This window comes from Diplotaxodon limnothrissa, linkage group LG3 (genome assembly GCF_057381915.1).
Source record: "Diplotaxodon limnothrissa isolate DT_005_m linkage group LG3, D_limnothrissa_male_GT1.1, whole genome shotgun sequence".
NCBI lineage: Eukaryota > Metazoa > Chordata > Actinopteri > Cichliformes > Cichlidae > Diplotaxodon > Diplotaxodon limnothrissa.
Window position 1 is genome coordinate 1,049,238 of NC_140598.1, and position 18,825 is coordinate 1,068,062.

General features: G+C 43.3%; 1 protein-coding gene across 1 annotated transcript in view; it reads right to left on the reverse strand.

Annotated features, from left to right (window-relative positions):
* Positions 1-18,825, reverse strand: part of LOC146634233 (uncharacterized) — a 31,428-nt gene that overhangs the window by 2,846 nt on the left and 9,757 nt on the right. Inside the window, exons 5-6 of the mRNA XM_085375709.1 lie at positions 14,450-14,776; positions 14,259-14,266 (exon numbers count right to left, since the gene is read on the reverse strand). Coding sequence (XP_085231835.1) covers positions 14,259-14,266; positions 14,450-14,776 — 335 coding nt within the window. The remainder of the gene's footprint in view (positions 1-14,258; positions 14,267-14,449; positions 14,777-18,825) is intronic.

Below are 18,825 nucleotides of genomic sequence, written 5' to 3' on the forward strand. Positions count from 1 at the left end.
TATGGGTAGTGTAGGAGGAGACACTCACCTGACATGAAATAGTGCCGGAAATAAAATAAAAGACCTCCGGAAATAACAAGAAGAACCAGGAGAGCTATGGCCCAGGATGGAAATGGTTCTGTGATGAAAAGAAAACGAAAGGTTTTCTGACCTGTGTCCACAACATTGACCTCTGACCTGTAAGTACAGCACTTACCTTTGACCTGCAGCATTACTTTCCATCTGAGGATGTCTTTGTCCCTGTAGATGGTGCAGATGTATCGTCCTGTGTCTCTCTCTGTGGGGTTTTTCAGGGTCAGACTGAGGTCTCCAGTTCTCAGCAGGTCTTCATTCATCTTCGTTTGGTCTCTATAAACTTCATCCTGAGTCATAAGTTGGCCACTTCGGTTTGAATACTCACGGACCACCATGAGTCCGAGGTCAGAGCGAGTCCACTCCACTCTGGTGGCCTCGGGTATGTTAGGTTTTGTTTTGCAGGGCAGGATGACAGAATCTGATCCTTCCACCACCTTCACCTCCACCTGCTGATCTATGAGGAAAATGAACCATAATATCAGAAGCAGCAGCAGCCATGCTCATGGTAAAGAGAGAATTGATGTGCTCTGATCTCTGCTACCAGTAAAAATACATATTAATAATATATAAATATCATGATTCTCTCTCTTTTTGTTTAAAATTGTAACTAAACTGGACACTAAAACGGAGCTCCTGGGCCATCATAGATGGAGGCGGTGCCAAGTTTTGGATCCACAACATTCAAAATTATCTGCCTTTCCTCCAGACGTGCCACAAGTGGCAGCTTGAGGCCATTAAGGGAGCGTCACTAATTTCTCATGTTGGCACTTGTATAACACCCCCTTACCACACTACCTCCACACTCACATTATGAATGCATAACCCTGCTTCCTGTTCAATAAATGAATAAATGAAAGCTACTTGATTGGAAGTGGATTCTTCTGGAATAAAGAACAGCTGGCAGCACTTTATCATCCTGTCATTCATAGTTCCAGAGGTCAAGTTTATCTTCTTAAAATGACATCCTCTGTTACATGTTGTACATCGGTCTCTATTAGGCCTGTGAGCTGCAGGTTTTCCTGCGTATACAGGATGTAAAACCTTCTGAATCAAATCATCCAGATTTAGTAGAAACACCAAAAAATCTACCTGTGAGATTTTGATGTTTGCAGACTGATTACATCTGGAAAATGTTAATGCCATTTTCCAGTTTTCAACAAAAGAAATTCCTTTTCTATCAACCTTTAGTTTGACATGTGATCTTTGACTTGTGATTATAGAAGGTGTGGTTTTTCTTTTGTTTGTTTGGGTTTCTTACCTTTGACATGCAGCTGTACGTCGGTCAGTTTCAGTTCTGCCCTTTCATTTCCGATGGAGCAGGTGTAGTTGCCACTATCAGTCATTTGAGGGTTTCTCAGAGTGAGGCTGAAGTCTGAACTGTCCAGAGCATCAAGCCTCATTGATGTGCGCCCTCTGTAACGCTGGTTTTGCCCTTTCAGATCATCTGTTTCCTCTCGTCGTAGGTGGACAGATTTGGGGTTGAGATCATTGCGAGTCCACAGCACTGTGGGATTTTCCTCAGGTATAAAACCTGAGTACTCGCAAGGCAACAGGACAGATTTTTCCCCCTCATACACCTCCACTACCGGAGCCAGGGCATGCTGGGAAACTGGAAGGAGACACAAGCACACACAACAAAAACACTTCTTATGTGTATGCAGTGGATTTTTTCCTTGGGTTGATATAAAGTCGAATATAAAGTGGTTTCAGAAAGTTGCAGAATATGTAACGTCACTCTCAGCCTTGTTTTATGAAAAGCATTCAAACATGTATCCTTCCTCTCCAACAAACACTGACTGAAAGGACATCAAAGATGTTAAAGAAAACTGATGGATGACTGAACAACACTGAGGTTAAAGGAGGAAACCATCTCTTATTTATATCTACATTTGGTTGAAAATGAACACAGATACAAGCAGATCTGAGCCCTGCAGGGCTAACAACGACACCGCAGTCCATTCATTTTTAACAAATAACCTCACCATGCAACAACATCAAATGAGGCAGAAACACAGTCACACACACACACACACACACACACACACACACACACAAAACAGTTTATTAGCAAATGGACATCTCAGTGTTACAACACATGAAAGTGTCACTACTGACAATGTTACACACAACTGGTGACACAACCAATTTTCATCTGTATCATTGGACACCTTTTCATCTTCTGTTTTTGCCATAGTCGTTAATCTTGTCAAACGTCACTACACTCTGGCAGGTTTGTGGTTCTATCAGTAAGAAACAGACGTCTGGAACACACAGATAGTTCATCTTAAACAGATATGAACTCAGCTGTAACCCTGTGAGCGCGCTGCATGAAGTCCCAGAGGGCGTTATAAGGAATAAAGTCAAGTAGAGTCAGTTTACATTCAGTAAACTCATGTTAGACTTTATGTTGTCTAAAAGCACAAACAGTTGTGTCGTTGTGTTTGCATTCAAAGAGCGCTCTTACCGAGTACGAGGAGCAGGAGTGGCAGCAACATCTTCATCTCCAGTTAAAGTCCTGATAACAACAACACGCAGCTGCTGCTGCACTAAAAGTTTGGTCCTCTTAAGTTAAACAGAGGAACACTGATAATTTCCTGCAGATTCTTCAAAATAAAACTCTTTTTTGTTCTTTTTTTTTTACTTTCACAATTAAACTCAGAGGAGAAACAACATGTTATTAGAAGCGTTACTCCTTCTAGTAACATGTGTTTGCTGCCCTGAGGAATTAATTTTCTGCTGTCATTTAGAATTTAAATGTAGAAATTAAACTTAAAATTTTACAAAACCGACAGTAGGATTTTAAGCTTTGTCAAAACATTTTCATACATTTACATCGTTTTTTGAGGTTTCCTTCTTCACACCTGCAGCGAGGATGTGCAGTAGGGGTGGGTTTTTATAATCGATTTATCGATTAAAATCGATTCTAGCTTGGATAACGTAAAATCGATTCATTAAAATCCTGAATCGATTTTTTAATATTAATTTATTTTGCCCGAAATGCCAGAATCTCAGGTGAAAGATCACAAAATTTCAACAACCACCAAACAGCTAAGACAGTAAATGAGAGCAGGTGCACGGCTTCTGCACAAAGACGTAAACACACAGCGCCGACGGATCAGGATCAGTTAGATGTCGCTTTTCTCAGCTGACGGTCGGGGCTGAAAGCCGACAGCTCGCTGATTCTGATCCGCGGGTCCGCGCTGTGTGTTTACACCCTTTTTGCGCTGATCATATGGCTGTTAGTTTTATCTCTCTCCAAACAATATTGACCGAACCAGCAGCAAAAGAAGATCCAAACCACGCTTCACATAAACATCGTCATGAATTCCCTCTGACTTTTGCTGACTTTTCAGGATAAAAATCACACTTCATGCACAGCTCTCTCTCTCTCTCTCTCTCTCTCTCTTTTCTGCATTATTCGCTTGCTTGTTACACACAAGTCTACCGTTGTTTACAGCGCTGTCGGCCGACGTTTTTTTTCCCTTTTACTTACTTCCGAAAAGTAAACCTAATTTCTGCCGTTCAATATTGAACAAATTTAAACTTTTTAAAATTAAGCAAAATGCAAAACGCTTAGCCGTGTCTCTAATAAAACCGCTGTAACTTCAGAGGTGATGTTCATATGTTGATTAATGGTTTTCTTTCGTTTTTGATGTACTGCAGAATATTTTTATAAAATCCCAGAACAGGAAAATCACCTTCATGTTTTTCTGTGTTTTATCTTCAGCTACTTTGACACAAAGGCATCTGCTGTGATGCTCACACCTTTGATAAAGTCTTGCGTGTGTCAGCTTCCTTTTAATAGATACAAAAATATGTAAATGTACTGATCTGAATTATAATATTTCTGACTGTCAAAATTTCCCAGAATCGAATCGAATCAAATCGAATTAAATCGAATCGTGGATCGAATCGATTCGGGACCTTGTGAATCGGAATTGAATCGATTCTAGAAATCAGTGACGATACCCAGCCCTAATGTGCAGCACTGTTTGACTCACTTGTCATATTCCAAAGACATAACTTTGTTTGTTACTTCTTTACTTTTGTAAAAGTAAACAAAAAAAAGAAAGAAAAAGGAAAAAGAAAAGTGAATAACGACAATCTTTATATTTAATTCTAATAAATACATGTATGTATTTTGGATTGCTGCTAAATTTATTAATAATAATAATGGATTGCATATAGCACTTTTCGAGAACCTCAAAGCGCTGTACAATTCCACTATTCATTCACTCTCACATTCACACACTGGTGGAGGCAGCTACAGTTGTAGCCACAGCTGCCCTGGGGCAGACTGACAGAAACGAGGCTGCCATATCGTGCCATCGGCCCCTCTGGCCAACACCAGTAGGCGGTAGGTGAAGTGTCTTGCCCAAGGACACAACGACCGAAACTGTCCAAGCTGGGGCTCGAACCGGCAACCTTCCGATTACAAGACGAACTGCCAAATCTTGAGCCACGATCGCCCTTATTCTTAAAAACTAAAAAAAATCTCATGTCTAAAGACTTTTAAACAACTGATAGCCAAAAAAAAGTACTGTACCATTAGAAACTGGGAAAAATTTGAAGTACTTGGATGACCAACTGTAAAATATGAATTAAACTAAACAGTGATTGATGACGTGTTGAATGTATAACAGTTGAAACCTAATCTTCAGGTATTAAAGCAACATACTGTGTGAACCTGATCTCTAAAAGTAGCAGAGCCACATCACATCCTGCAGCTCTCATAGACACGTTTATAAATGAGGCACTAAGTGGACTTCTCAGTAGTGACATCAGTGACCATCTTCCAGTTTTTAAAGTCTGTGAAGGTAATTACAAGATTAATATTTTGGACAGAAATAAAGATCACAGACGAGTAAGGACAGAGGAAACAATAAATGCTTTTAAAATGATTAAATAAATCAAAACTGGGTGAAATATATCAGAAACAAGATGTCAGTGTGTATGATGAATTCCTTAGAATATTTACATTATGATATAACACAAACTGCCCAATAAAGCAATATATTAGAAAACATAAATATATAGAGTGTCCATACATAATAAATGCATGTAAAAAGCAAAATGCACCAAACAGAAATGTCTTAAGACAGAAAACTGAAGAAGCTTAAAATGTTTATAAAAGATCCATCCATCCATCCATCTTCATCCGCTTTATCCGGGGCCAGGTCGCGGGGGCAGCAGCCTAAGTAGAGAAGCCCAGACCTCCCTCTCCCACAGCCACCTCCTCCAGCTTATCCGGGGAATACAAAGGCGTTCCCAGGCCAGCCGAGAGATGTAATCTCTCCAGCGTGTCCTGGGTCTGCCCAGGGGCCTCCTCCAGGTGGAATATGCCCGGAACACCAACCCCAGGAGGCGCCCAGGAGGCATCCTTGTCAGATGCCCGAACCACCTCAGCTGGCTCCTTTCAATGTGGAGCAGCAGCTGCTCTACTCTGAGCCCCTCCCGGATGGCCGAACTTCTCACCCTATCTCTAAGGGAGAGGCCAGCCACCCTTCTGAGGAAGCTCATTTCTGCCGCTTGTATCCGCGATCTCGTTCTTTCGGTCACTACCCACAGCTTGTGACCATAGGTGAGGGTAGGGACATAGATCGACCGGTAAATTGAAATCGTCGCTTTTACACTCAGCTCCCTTTTCACCACGACAGACCGGTGCAGCGTCCGCATCACTCCCGCCGCCGCACCAATCCGTCTGTCAATCTCCGGCTCCCTTCTCCCATCACTCGCGAACAAGACCCCGAGATACTTGAACTCCTCCACTTGGGGCAGGAACTCATCCCCGACCCGGAGTAGGCACTCCACCCTTTTCCGGCTGAGAACCATGGCCTCAGATTTGGAGGTGCTGATCCTCATTCCCGCTGCTTCACACTCGGCTACGAACCGTTCCAGTGCGAGCTGGAGGCCCTCACCCGATGAAGCCAACAGAACCACATCATCCGCGAAAAGCAGAGATGAGATTCTGAGGTCACCAAAGCGAAAGTCCTCCGCCACTTGGCTGCGCCTAGAAATCCTGTCCATAAAAATTATGAACAGAACCGGAGACAAAGGGCAGCCCTGGCGGAGCCCATCACCCACCAGGAACGAGTCCGATTTATTCCCAGCAATGCGAACCAAGCTCTTACAACGGTTGTATAGGGATCAAATGGTCTGTAGCAATGGGCCAGACACCCCATACTCCCGCAGCACCTCCCACAGGACACCCCGAGGGACACGGTCAAATGCCTTCTCCAAGTCCACAAAACACATGTAGACTGGTTGGGCAAACTCCCATGCACCCTCAAGTATCCTCGAGAGGATAAAGAGCTGGTCCAGTGTTCCGCGACCGGGACGAAAACCGCATTGTTCCTCCTGTATCCGAGGTTCGACTAGCAGACAAACTCTCCTTTCCAGCACCCTGGCATAGACTTTCCCAGGGAGGCTGAGGAGTGTGATCCCCCTGTAGTTGGAACACACCCTCCGGTCTGCTAGTCCAGGGGTACTGCCCTGATCTCCACGCAACATTGTAGAGGCGTGTCAACCAGGACAGCCCTACAACGTCCAGATCCTTCAGGAACTCGGAGCGGACCTCATCAACACCAGGGGCTCTAAGAAGGCTGGGTACTCTGAACTACCACTCGGCGCATAAGCGCAGATGACAGTCAGGACCCGTTCCCCGACCCTAAGGCGCAGGGAACAAACCCTCTCATCCACCGGGAAAAACCCCAACGTACCGGCAGCAAGCCGAGGGGATATTAGAATACCCACTCCAGCCCGCCGCCTCTCACCAGAGGCAACTCCAGACTGAGACAGAGTCCAGCCCCTCTCCAGGAGACTGGTTCCAGAGCCCAAGCCATGTGTAGAGGTGAGCCTGACTATATCTAGCCGGTACTTCTCAACCTCACGCACCAACTCAGGCTCCTTCCCCACAGATTAAAATAAAATTTGGTATAATGTTCTTTGACCAGTGTTCTGTTGAATTAAATTTTGGAATTCTGCATTTTCTAGGCCACAGATGAAGCCATTATCCAATGATCTAATAAGGAAACAACCATGGGAATTTACATCATAAAATCAAGAGATGCCAGCGGCAGCCCTGAGGACATTGGGATAGTCCTTGAAGGCCAGAGAGTCTTGCAGGATTTGGATAACTATACCCTAGCAGCTGCAATGCTGTTTGGATTAATGTACACTTTGAACCTCACCTACCCACTGGAAAAGTATACTTTCGAGGTATTATAGAAACTGGTTATGGAGCTCAAAAGGAAAAGCCTTTCAAAGAAGGCCCAGGTTTTCAGGACCAGACTGTACGATTGAACAGTTTTCCAGTTATGATGTGGGAAAAACTTTACAACAACCAAAGTAAAACAAATGACAGTATTAAAATATAAAACAAAGCTTAGACTTGTAGTTAAGTTTATCCAGTCTTTATTATAAGCACCGTGCTCATTCTTAACCAGCCTGCAAGTCCTGCATTTGGTTCCTCTTTCTCCAGTTTCCACACAGTACACTGACAGAAGAACAACACCTGCTGCAAAGACACGAACTGGACCTAGTTGACGTCGACTTGTATGAGCGGCAGCAGACAGCACTCTTCTTTTTGGAAAAAGAGCTGAGGTGGAAGCCGTGGATCATCCTGTGCTCTAATGGGGTGATATGGTCATTAAGATAAGATGGGGCCTGATTATTTACGACCTTGTATGTGATGAGCAGGATTTTGAATTCAATTCTGGATTTAACAGGAAGCCAATGAGGGCCTGTCAGTACTCTTGCTGCAGCATTTTGGATTAACTGAAGACTTTCCTTCATGTAAATATGTAAAAAATTGTGTATGTTTCTGTTCTTTGTCTTGTGTACTGTTTGTTTGTTTGTATATGTGTTTTTCTTGCTGCTGTTACACCCAAATTTCCCCCTGTGAGACAATTAAAGGATTTTTCTATTCTATTCTATTCTTTTCAGGGAATTTTTAGGACTTCCTGATAATAATGAATTACAGTCGTCCAGCCTGGAAGTAATAAATGCATGAACTAGTTTTTCAGCGTCACTCTGAGACAGGATATTTCTAATTTTAGAGATGTTGCGCTAATGGAAGAACGCAGTCTTACATATTTGCTTAATATGTGCATTGAAGGACATGTCCTGGTCAAAAATGACTCCAAGGTTCCTCACAGTGTTACCGGAGGCCAAGGTAATGCCATCCAGAGTAAGAATCTGGTTAGATACCATATTTCTAAGATTTTCAGGGCCGAGTAAAATGACCTCAATTTTATCTGAATTAAGAAGCAGAAAGTTAGCGGCCATCCAGGTCTTTATGTCTTTAAGACATTCCTGCAGTTTAACTAATTAGTGTGTGTTATCTGGCTCCATGGACAGATAGAGCTGGGTGTCATCTGCATAGCTGTGAAAATGTATGCTTTTGTCTTCTAATGATGCTGCCTAAGGGAAGCATGTATAATGTAAACAGAATTGGTCCTAGCACTGAACACTGTGGAACTAATTGACCACTGCAGCGCAGTACCTGTAATACCTACAGCATGTTTTAATCACTCTAATAGGATATTATGGTCAACAGTATCAAATGCAGCACTAAGGTCTAGCAGGCTGTTTCTGTGCTGTGATGAGCTCTGAAACCTGAGTGAAACTCTTCAAATAAACCATTCCTCTGCAGATGATCTGACAACTACTCTTTCAAGGATGTTTGATATGAAAGGAAGGTTGGAGATTGGCCTATAATTAGCTAAGACTGCTGGGTCTAGAGATGGCTTTTTGAGTAAAGGTTTAACTACAGCCAGCTTAAACACCTGTGGTACATAGCCGATCATTAGAGATAGGTTGATCATATTTAAGATCGAAGAATTAATTAATGGCAGGACTTCTTTGAGCAGTTTTGTGGGAATTTGGTCTAAAAGACACGATGATTTGGAGGAAGTAATTATTGAAGTTAACTCAGAAAGATCAATTGGAGAAAAAGAGTCTAAATAAATATCAATGGTACTAAAGGTAGCTGTAGATAATATTACATCTGTGAGATTTCTCACAAAAGAGCTCTGACTTTTTGTCAGCCTGGCTACAGTGCTGAAGAGAAATCTAGGATTGTTCTTATTTTCTTCAATCAATGACGAATAGTGGGATGTTCTGGCTTTGCGGAAGGCTCTCTTATAAAACAACAAACTATTTCTCCAGGCTAAATGTGTCATGGTCCTGGGTCGTTTGACCCAGCGTTTTGTGTGACCATCTAGGGGTTAATATTATTATCTCATGTCCTACTTTATTCTGGTTTTAGTTTCCTGTGTCCTCCCCTTGTGCTCTCTTCGTGTCCCTGAGTTTGTGAATTTCCTGTTTTCCTTTGAAGGTCCCGTCTCATGTTAGCGTATTCTGTTTTACTTCCTTGTCTTGCCTAATTAGGTTCAGCTGTGTTTCCCTCTGGTGTGTCATTCCCTCGTTATCTCATGTGTATTTATAGCGTGTGCCTGCCTATGTTCCTTGTCGCGTTATCTGTGTAACTCTGCCTTCTCTATTCTCCATCCCATGTTCGTCCTGGGATATTATGGTTTCAGGTTTGTTCTCTAGTTTTCCCAGTTTAGGTTATGTTTTAGTTCTGTACTCGACACCCTCGCTTTTGTTGTTTTCACCTCTCATAATAAAGCTCACTCAAATCACAGCTTTTGCCAGACTTTGGGTCCTTCTTCACTAAAACCACACGACTGCTGCCACAGTCATCACAAAATGATCCTCTAAATTTGTGAGACGCCATTTCCTCTCCAGCTTAATCTGCTTTAGGTTACATGTTTGAGAATTATACCACGGAGTCAGGTACTTCTGATTTGAGGTCTTATTTTCACTGGAGCTACAGTATCCAGAGTCATACGTAGTGAGGAGGTAAAATTAACAAGATAATTGACCTCTGTTGGGGTAGCGTTCAGATATCTGCTCTGCTCTATGTTGGTACAGGGCATTGAAGATGATAACAGTGGGTGGATTACATTCTTAAAGATAGTTACAGCGCTTTCAGAAAGACATCTACTGTGATAAAGTCTGCTCTCCACAGCGGTCTAATCAATTATTTTAAATGTTATCAGGAAATGATCAGACAGGAGAGGGTTTTCAGGAAACACTGTTAAATTTTCAGTTTCTATGCCATATGTTAAAACAAGATCTAGAGTGTGATTAAAGTGGTGGGTGGGTTCTTTTACATTTTGAGAGAAGCCAATTGAGTCTAATAACAGATTAAATGCCATGTTGAGGCTGTCATTTTTAGCATCTACATGGATGTTAAAATCACCCACAATAATTATGTTATCTGAGCCGAGCACTATATCAGATAAAAAGTCTGAGAAATCAGACAGAAACTCTGTGTAAGGCCCAGGTGGACGATAGATGATAACAAGTAAGACTGGTTTCTCAGTTTTACAGCTGGGGTGGACAATGTTAAGCATCAGGTTTTCAAATGAATTAAAAGTCTACAAGTATCTCCAGATGGTTAAAACATCTTCTATGAGCCCTGGCTGGATATAACAGGCACTGTGCAATAATAAATCTCTGACAGCATGCTGGGAGTTTCTAAAAATGACTGCCAGTAATCGCATGCAAACATACACAGCTGGAAAAACTTCTCAGATTGGAGTTGTAAAGGAATACTTGGAACATATATTTGAAGGAACAGACTTTATTCCATTCAACAAGTCTTACGTCCCCACATGAAAGCTAGGCGAAGAGGGTGGGGGACAGTAACAGTCAGATCCGGGTTGAAAGGAAAAGGATGCCAGGCAGAGGTGTTTAACACGAAATAAATCTTTATTATAATCAATTAATCCAATAATCATATAAACAGTAACAACAGAAAGAGACAGCAACACTGCTTTAATGATAAATCAGGCAGGTCAACCCAACGAGGGTCACCATTTCAACAAAGAAAACAACTATAAGGCTTCAACAGAAAAAGACAGCAACGCTGCTATTAGAAATAACCAGGCTGGCAAACCAAATAATGAGGCCGCCATCACTTAACCAAAACCACTGCGCAGTTGAGCTACTCACAACAAGCCACGCACGGTGGAGCTGGTCACATCCATGCAGCGCACCAGACCCCCCCACACACACACACACACACACACACACACACACACACACACACACACACACACACACACACACACACATATATAAATACAGAGACAAATATAAATAAAATATACAAAGGGGATAAATAGAATAAATAGGAATAAAAAATAAAAATACAAGTGAATTGCACATTTCAAGTATTGAGTCTATTGCACTGTTGACTATTTACAAAAAGTATTGCACAAGGTATTGTACAGTGAGGTGCAGAGGCACTACAGCTTAGTTGTTCCCCCCTCCTTTGTCCTCCTGTTTCCTGTTTCCCCTCCCTCTCCCCTCCAGAGAGGAGTTAAACAGTCTGATGGCGTGTGGGACAAAGGAGTTTTTAAGTCTGTTAGTTCTTGTCTTGGGGAGAAGCAACCTGTCACTGAACAGACTCTTCTGGTTGTTTATGGCCGTGTGCAGAGGATGCCCAGCATTGTCCATAATGTCCATCAGTTTCTTTAATGTCCTTTTCTCTGCCACTGTCACCAGAGTGTCCAGCTTCATGCCGACCACAGAGCTAGCCCTCCTGATCAGTTTCTCCAGCCTGGATGAATCCCTCTTTGCTGTGCTGCTCCCCCAGCACACCACAGCATAGGAAAGTACTCCAGCAACCACTGACTGGTAAAACATCCTCAGGAGCTTCCTGCAGATGTTAAAAGACCTCAGCCTCCTGAGGAAGTACAGTCGGCTTTGGGCTTTTTTATACAGGTGCTCTGTGTTGCATGACCAGTCCAGTTTATTGTCCACCCACAGCCCGAGGTACTTGTACTTGTTGACCACCTCCACCTCCTCCCCCTCTATCTGAACTGGCAGTGGACCTTCTCTGGACCTCCCGAAGTCCACAACCAGTTCCTTAGTCTTTGAGGTGTTGAGTTGCAGGTGGTTTGTGTGACTCCATGCGACAAAGTTCCTCACCAGACTTCTGTACTCCTCTTCTTGATCATCCCAGATACACCCCATGATGGCCGTGTCATCTGCAAACTTCTGAATATGGCATAATTCAGAGTTGTAGCAGAAGTCAGAGGTGTACAGGGTGAAGAGAAGAGGGGACAGCACAGTTCCCTGTGGTGCTCCTGTGCTGCTGACCACTGTGTCAGACGTGATGTCCTTCAGCCTGACGTACTGTGGTCTGTCGGTGAGGTAGTCGGAGATCCAAGCCACCAGGCAGGGGTCCACCTCCATCCTGTTCAGTTTTTCCTGAAGTAGTAGTCAAAAGTTACTGAAATGCTGTTGTTTAGACTAGAATGGGGTGGCCGGGAATAAAACTGTCAGGTGCGCGTCACCATTTTGAGATCTGCTGCAACGTGTCATGTAGGACGCATCTCTCTTCTAGAAGTAATGTTAAAAAAAAAATAAAGTGTTAAATGGTCTACTGAGCAGTGTTTTGTGTTCCATCGGATGCCTCTGAGGAATCAAAAGAACTCGGTGAAGTGTTGATATTTGGAGTGCTCAGAGTAGAGATGCTACTCCTCCACATCGAAAGGAGGAAATCACAAAAAAGTTGGTCGTGTTCATCTGGACATAGGGTTTTCAGTGGGAGAAATGTTTTGTCAGTCATCCAAGTGTCTTCTCAGCTGACTGCGAATGAACAATAGGCTGGGGGGCGGTGTCAGTTTTTGACCATTAACTCATTCACTGCCAGCCATTTTCATGGCAGTCAACGTAAGTTTTTCAATTGACGTCTACAGACGTCAATGGCAGTGAATGAGTTAATATGCAAGTTGTCATGACCACTGATCTACGACCATTGATCAATGACTACTCATCATCCATCCATTCGCTTCCACTTATCCTTTTTCAGGGTCGCGGGGGGCGCTGGAGCCTATCCCAGCTGTCATAGGGCGAGAGGCGGGGTACACCCTGGACAGGTCGCCAGTCTGTTGCAGGGCCAACACACAGGGACAGACAACCATTCGCACATTCACACCTAGTGACAATTTGGATTATCCAATTAACCTATCCCCACAAACTGCATGTCTTTGGACAGTGGGAGGAAGCCGAAGTACCCGGAGGGAACCCACGCAAACACAGGGAGAACATGCAAACTCCACACAGAAAGACCCCGGCCTGATGTTGGAATTCAACTCAGGACCTCCTTGCTGTGCGGCAACAGTGCTAACCACCATGCCACCGTGCTGCCAATAGGCTGGGGGGGGTCAGTTTTTGACCATTAATATGCAAATTGTCATGACCACTGATCTACGACCATTGATCAATGACTACTCATCGATGACCATGAATACTATTCACAGAGATTTGAGGATTGGCTGCAATCACAGCATTGAAAGATGTACCATTGGGATGTTACATCTCTCTCCACTTGTGTTCCAATTACTGAAGCGTTGGAGGTAGTTCATAAAAGATTACAGGATGACCCCAATACCATCAACAGAATCACTCTCATTACTGACCAAGTGTGTTTGCTCTTGGAACTGTCTTAATTCCACCTATTTCACATACAAGAGTCAGTACTACTGGCAGAAACATGGGTATACCATGGGTTCTTCATTTTCATCCATTGTGTCCAACTTGTACATGGAAGAAGTGGAAAAGGGGGGTTTATTATACTGCCCTGGAACAACACCAAGTGATTAGTTGAGGTACGTGAATAACATCTAGGTAAAATCTAAACCTGAGGATGTACCACAATTCACTGATTATATTAACCTGGTGGACCTACACAAATTCACCAGGGAGGATATGAAAAGTAGCAGGTTAGCCTTCTTAGACTGTGAGATGTCCATCAGTAATGGGGGACATTTAAAAGTTGATATGTACCATAAACCACCACATATGGTTCATTGTATAAGGTTTGACTCTCATCACCCAGTGGAGCACAAACTGGATGTCATCAGGATGGCGCCCACACAAACACAAAGCAGGAGATGAAGCATCGCTGAATATGTTTCCAAACCAACTTCCTTCCAACCCGAAGACAGAAAAATATGGTGAAGCATGTGATGAATAGCATGCTGACTCAATCATTTCTGCATGTTTCCTCATGTTACAGAGGAGGAGAAGATCCAAAGAGGAGGCAGGGGGAGAGGCTCAGGAACAGTTAGGATCAGAGACTTTGAGCCATCATGGACTCCCACTGTGGGGACTCTTAGTCTTGGTCTGTTCAATTAAACGTACAGTTGCTCCCCCTAAAAGTTTTGGCTTTTAGACAACGGCATCAAAGAATTTATATTATTTGAATGAACTGAAAAAAGATTCAAACTTAAAATGTTTAGAGAATAAACTCTTGCATGACCTCTGACCTTTGACCTGTATCTACAGCACTGACCTCTGACTTTCAGCTCCACTTGTTTCTTCAGCAGGATATTTCCCTCCCTGCTGTAGACGGTGCAGGTGTAGCTGTCTGTATTCCAGCCTGTGGGATATTTCAGGGTCAGACTGAGGTCTCCAGTTTTCAGCAGGTCTTCATTCATCTTCGTTTGGTCTCTATAAATCTGGTGCTGTTCTTCAGGCTGGTCAGAGCCGTTATGATAAACATAGACCATCCTGCTGCCTCTGTCCATCCACTCCACTTTAGCATCGTCAGGCAGGTGAAGTGTGGTATTGAAGGGCAGCTGGACAGACTCCACCCCTGAATCCACCACTACCCGGGTGACTGAGAGGACAATAAAGCACAACATGAGCTTGGATGGAGACATTTGTGTTGACTCTAACAGGCTGAATGCTGCTGCTTCACTGGGAGCTCACTGTTAGATAGAAAGTGGTCAGTGTGAAGAGGAGACGCAGCAGAAAGATGAAGACTGACAGGAAGAAAGCAGTGAACAGTAGGGATGGGTATCGTTTAGGTTTTATCCGATACCGGTGCCAAACCGGTACTTTTGAAATGGTGCTGGTGCTTAAACGGTGCTCAAACTGGTGCTTAAAGAATGGTGAACACAAAATTGGTCCAAAAACCTCTCATGTTCAGCTGTTTTTTTGTAAAAAGATAACAATGTTAGCCTTTTCTGCAGCTATGGGGCATATATGGTATCATTCTTGGCTGGAAGCAGTGCTTAAACAATGCAAAAAACACAAACTTTGTCCAAAAACCTCTCATGTTTAGCTGTTTCCCTCTTTTTCTTTGATCATTTTAGCCTTTTTGGCCAGGGTGAAGGGAGTATCTGCCATCAAACAAGAAGACAGCCGCATGTAACTACGACGGTGTTTGCTAGTTCACCTTACTGCATTAATGTAATAACGTGGTTAGCCTACTCAACGTAAATTACACACGAACAACATTAAGCTAATCACGCAGAGAAGAACAGCTGCTGCTGCCGTCATCATCCGTCATCATTTCTGCTACACTGGCAGGGCTAGGGGCCAGGACTCTCCTCTTCGGGTTTTTGGGGGATGTTGCTAACTCCAGGTCCGATAACAGGCACCACACCCCCAGTAGATGTGCACGGTGTGAGGTCTCGCAACAAGCTATCAAATACGGCGCATTTCTCGGCTTTTAAAAAGAACGCTATGCGTCGCCAGGTGTTTCATCGGATTTGAGGTGTTACCTCCTTTGACAGTATCACAGTATCAGCTTAAAGCACTTGTTGCAGGCTGCTGAGTTTGCATATTTTGCTGTGAAGTACAGCCAGACTTTTGACCGCTTTGCCTTGGGCATTTTAATCTGTAGCTCTGCTCTAAAAGAATGTACCTACCTGGGCCCGCCTACTATCCTCGGAAACGTAAAATGATTGGCTAGAATCTAAAGTGTATCACAGCTCAGGAAAAAAAGCACCGAAATGTGCGCTGCTTTTCGGTCTGGTTACTACTGTTTATGTCAGAACCGGTGCCATCATGGCACCGGATACCGGTACCCATCCCTAGACTGTTGGAGCTGCTGTTAGTGGGACAGGACTTTATTCAGTCTCTGAGGGCCAGATTTGACTTAATGAAGCAGAGAAACAAAGTCTGAGTGTTTCTATCACCAGAGATGGGCAGTAACACGTTACTTGTAACTTTACTTTTTGTAACTTTACATTATTTTTTTCCAAGTAATGAGTAAAGTAAGGGATTACAATTGTAAAAAAGTAATTAGATTATACTTACTTTCCCGTAAGAACGCTGCGTTACTGCATTACTAAACTATGATTTTGTTTGTGAGAGTGTCTCCTGACAATGACGCAAGCAGGTGCAATGGCTGTGGTAGCACGTCTGTAAATCAACAATAGAAAACATGGAGCGAGGGATAGAGTTCAATCGTGCAGCATTTAATACTTGGAAATACCGACATTGCTTTCAATTTGACTCTTTAAAAAGCGACAAAAACATAAGCATTCATTGCACACTCTGCATCGGAAGAAAACTTCTTTCTACATCGAAAAATTCCACTTCCAACCTGAGCAAGCACCTAGCACACTGCCACAGGAATGTTAAATTAACAAAAAAACCCCAGGATCCCCCCACTGACATGACCGCTGTGGCTACCACATCTACTTCCACTGGGCAAACCTCAGATGAACCCACTCCTACTAAACAGGTTAAACTAGACGTAAGAGCGACAGGACTTAGTGTCACTGAACTGAAGAAGCTCGTCGCTGCCTATATTGTCGAGGACATGTTGCCAATTTCCACTGTAGACTCTGAATCATTCCGATGCATAGTAGAAAAAATACCAACTAAAAGTGATGTCAAGCTGCCCCAGAGAAAGTCATTTGTAAGATACCTTGAGAGAGAATATGACAAAATGAACTCTAACTTGAAGGCTACACTCGAAGAGGTAGAGTTTGTTTCCACCACTGCTGACATCTGGACAGTAAATAATAAACGTTTTATGGGTTCACTGGATTAATTCCACATTACAACACAACAAGGCCGCCCTAGCATACAACAGAATTAGAGGCAGCCATACCTATGATGTGATTGGAACAGAGATTGAAGAAATCCATTCATCATATGGACTACAACGCAACGTTATTGCCACTGTAACGGATAATGCATCCAATTTTGCCAAAGCATTCAGAGTATGTCAGCCCTGTCATTTGGAGTCTGAATCTGAAAATGAAGAAGGTAATGACGAGGAACTGACCTTTACTGATGTCAAGGAAGCTCTTTCAACCCCATGTGGTGATGCACAGTTTGGCCTCCCTCCACACTACAGATGTGCATCGCACACAATTAACTTGATTTTAACAAGCGATGTTGACAAGCATCTAAATTCCTATGGCGACACCAAGGCTGTATATAGGAGTAGCATTGCAAAATGTTCTGCTCTTTGGACTAAAGCAAGTCGATCAACATTAGCCTCTGAACAGGTAGAGGAAGTCAGCCGGAGGAAACTAATGGTACCGACATCCACAAGGTGGAATTCCCTGTATGAGGCCATTTCTAGAATCATCACAATTCCCTTGAATGATTTTAATCCCCTGTGTGTAAAGCTGGGAATCAAGTGACTTAATGAAAGGGAGTACCAGTTCTTGAAAGAGTACTGTACGGTGATGAAGCCCCTGACAGTGGCTCTCGACATCTTACAAGAGGATGAGTGCACCTATGGGGCTTTACTACCAACACTCACAAGCCTGAGGTCAAAGACGCTTGCCCTGACCTCTCTAGAATGACAGCCAACCTTCCAGATGTCATTGTAAAGGTAAGATTATTATTAATTGCTTTGGGTGGTTTTGTTAAATTTGTTATACCATTCAGAGTGGGTGGATGTTATACTTTGTTTTAAGCAGCGTGTAAAATTATTAAAATGATAGAATAAAAGACCAAGTATTTACCCCTTGTTAAATATCATAATAGTCGGCCTCATCACTGATGGGGACGACAAGGAGTACAGCTGACTGACTCAGGACTTTGTGGACTGGTGCCAGCTGAACTACCTCCAGATCAACGCCAGTAAAACCAAGAAGCTGGTGGTAGACTTCTGCAGGCACAAGCATCCTCCACTGCAACCACTGAACATCCAAGGTATGGACATTGAGGCTGTGGACAGCTACAGGTACCTTGGTGTTCATCTGAACAACAAACTGGACTCATAATTCAGATGCCCTCTACAGGAAAGGGCAGAGCAGGCTGTACTCAGGTCGTTTGGAGTAGAGGGCCCACTCCTTCTATGACTCTGTGGTGGCTTCAGCCATCTTCTATGGTGTGGTCTGCTGGGGCGGCAGCATCTCTGCCGGGGACAGGAAGAGACTGAACAGGCTGATCAGAAGGGCCAGCTCTGTTCTAGGATGCCCTCTGGACCCAGTGGAGGTGGTGAGTGACAGGAGAATGGCGGCTAAGCTGTCATCCCTGTTGGACAACATCTCCCACCCCATGCAGGAGACTGTGACAGCACTGAGCAGCTCATTCAGTGGCTGCAGCACCCACGGTGTGGGACGGAGAGATTTTGCAGGTCTTTCCTCCCCACTGCTGTCAGACTCCACAACAAAGACTTTTGCAGCTGATCAAACCCTCACACGTGCAATAAGACTGCTATATGTGCAATTCTTGTACAATTCTTCTTCTGACGAAGTTGTACTTTTGTATTTTCTTACTCAGTTGTATATAGCATTTGTATTTCTATTTTATTCTATTGTATATATTATTTTATTCTATTCTATTTTATTCTACTGTATATAGTATTTTATTTTATTTTATTGCATTCCAGTGTTTTCTAATTTCTGCTACATAACTTTGCACTTTTGCTGTAACAAAACAAATTTCCCACCTGTGGGACTAATAAAGGTC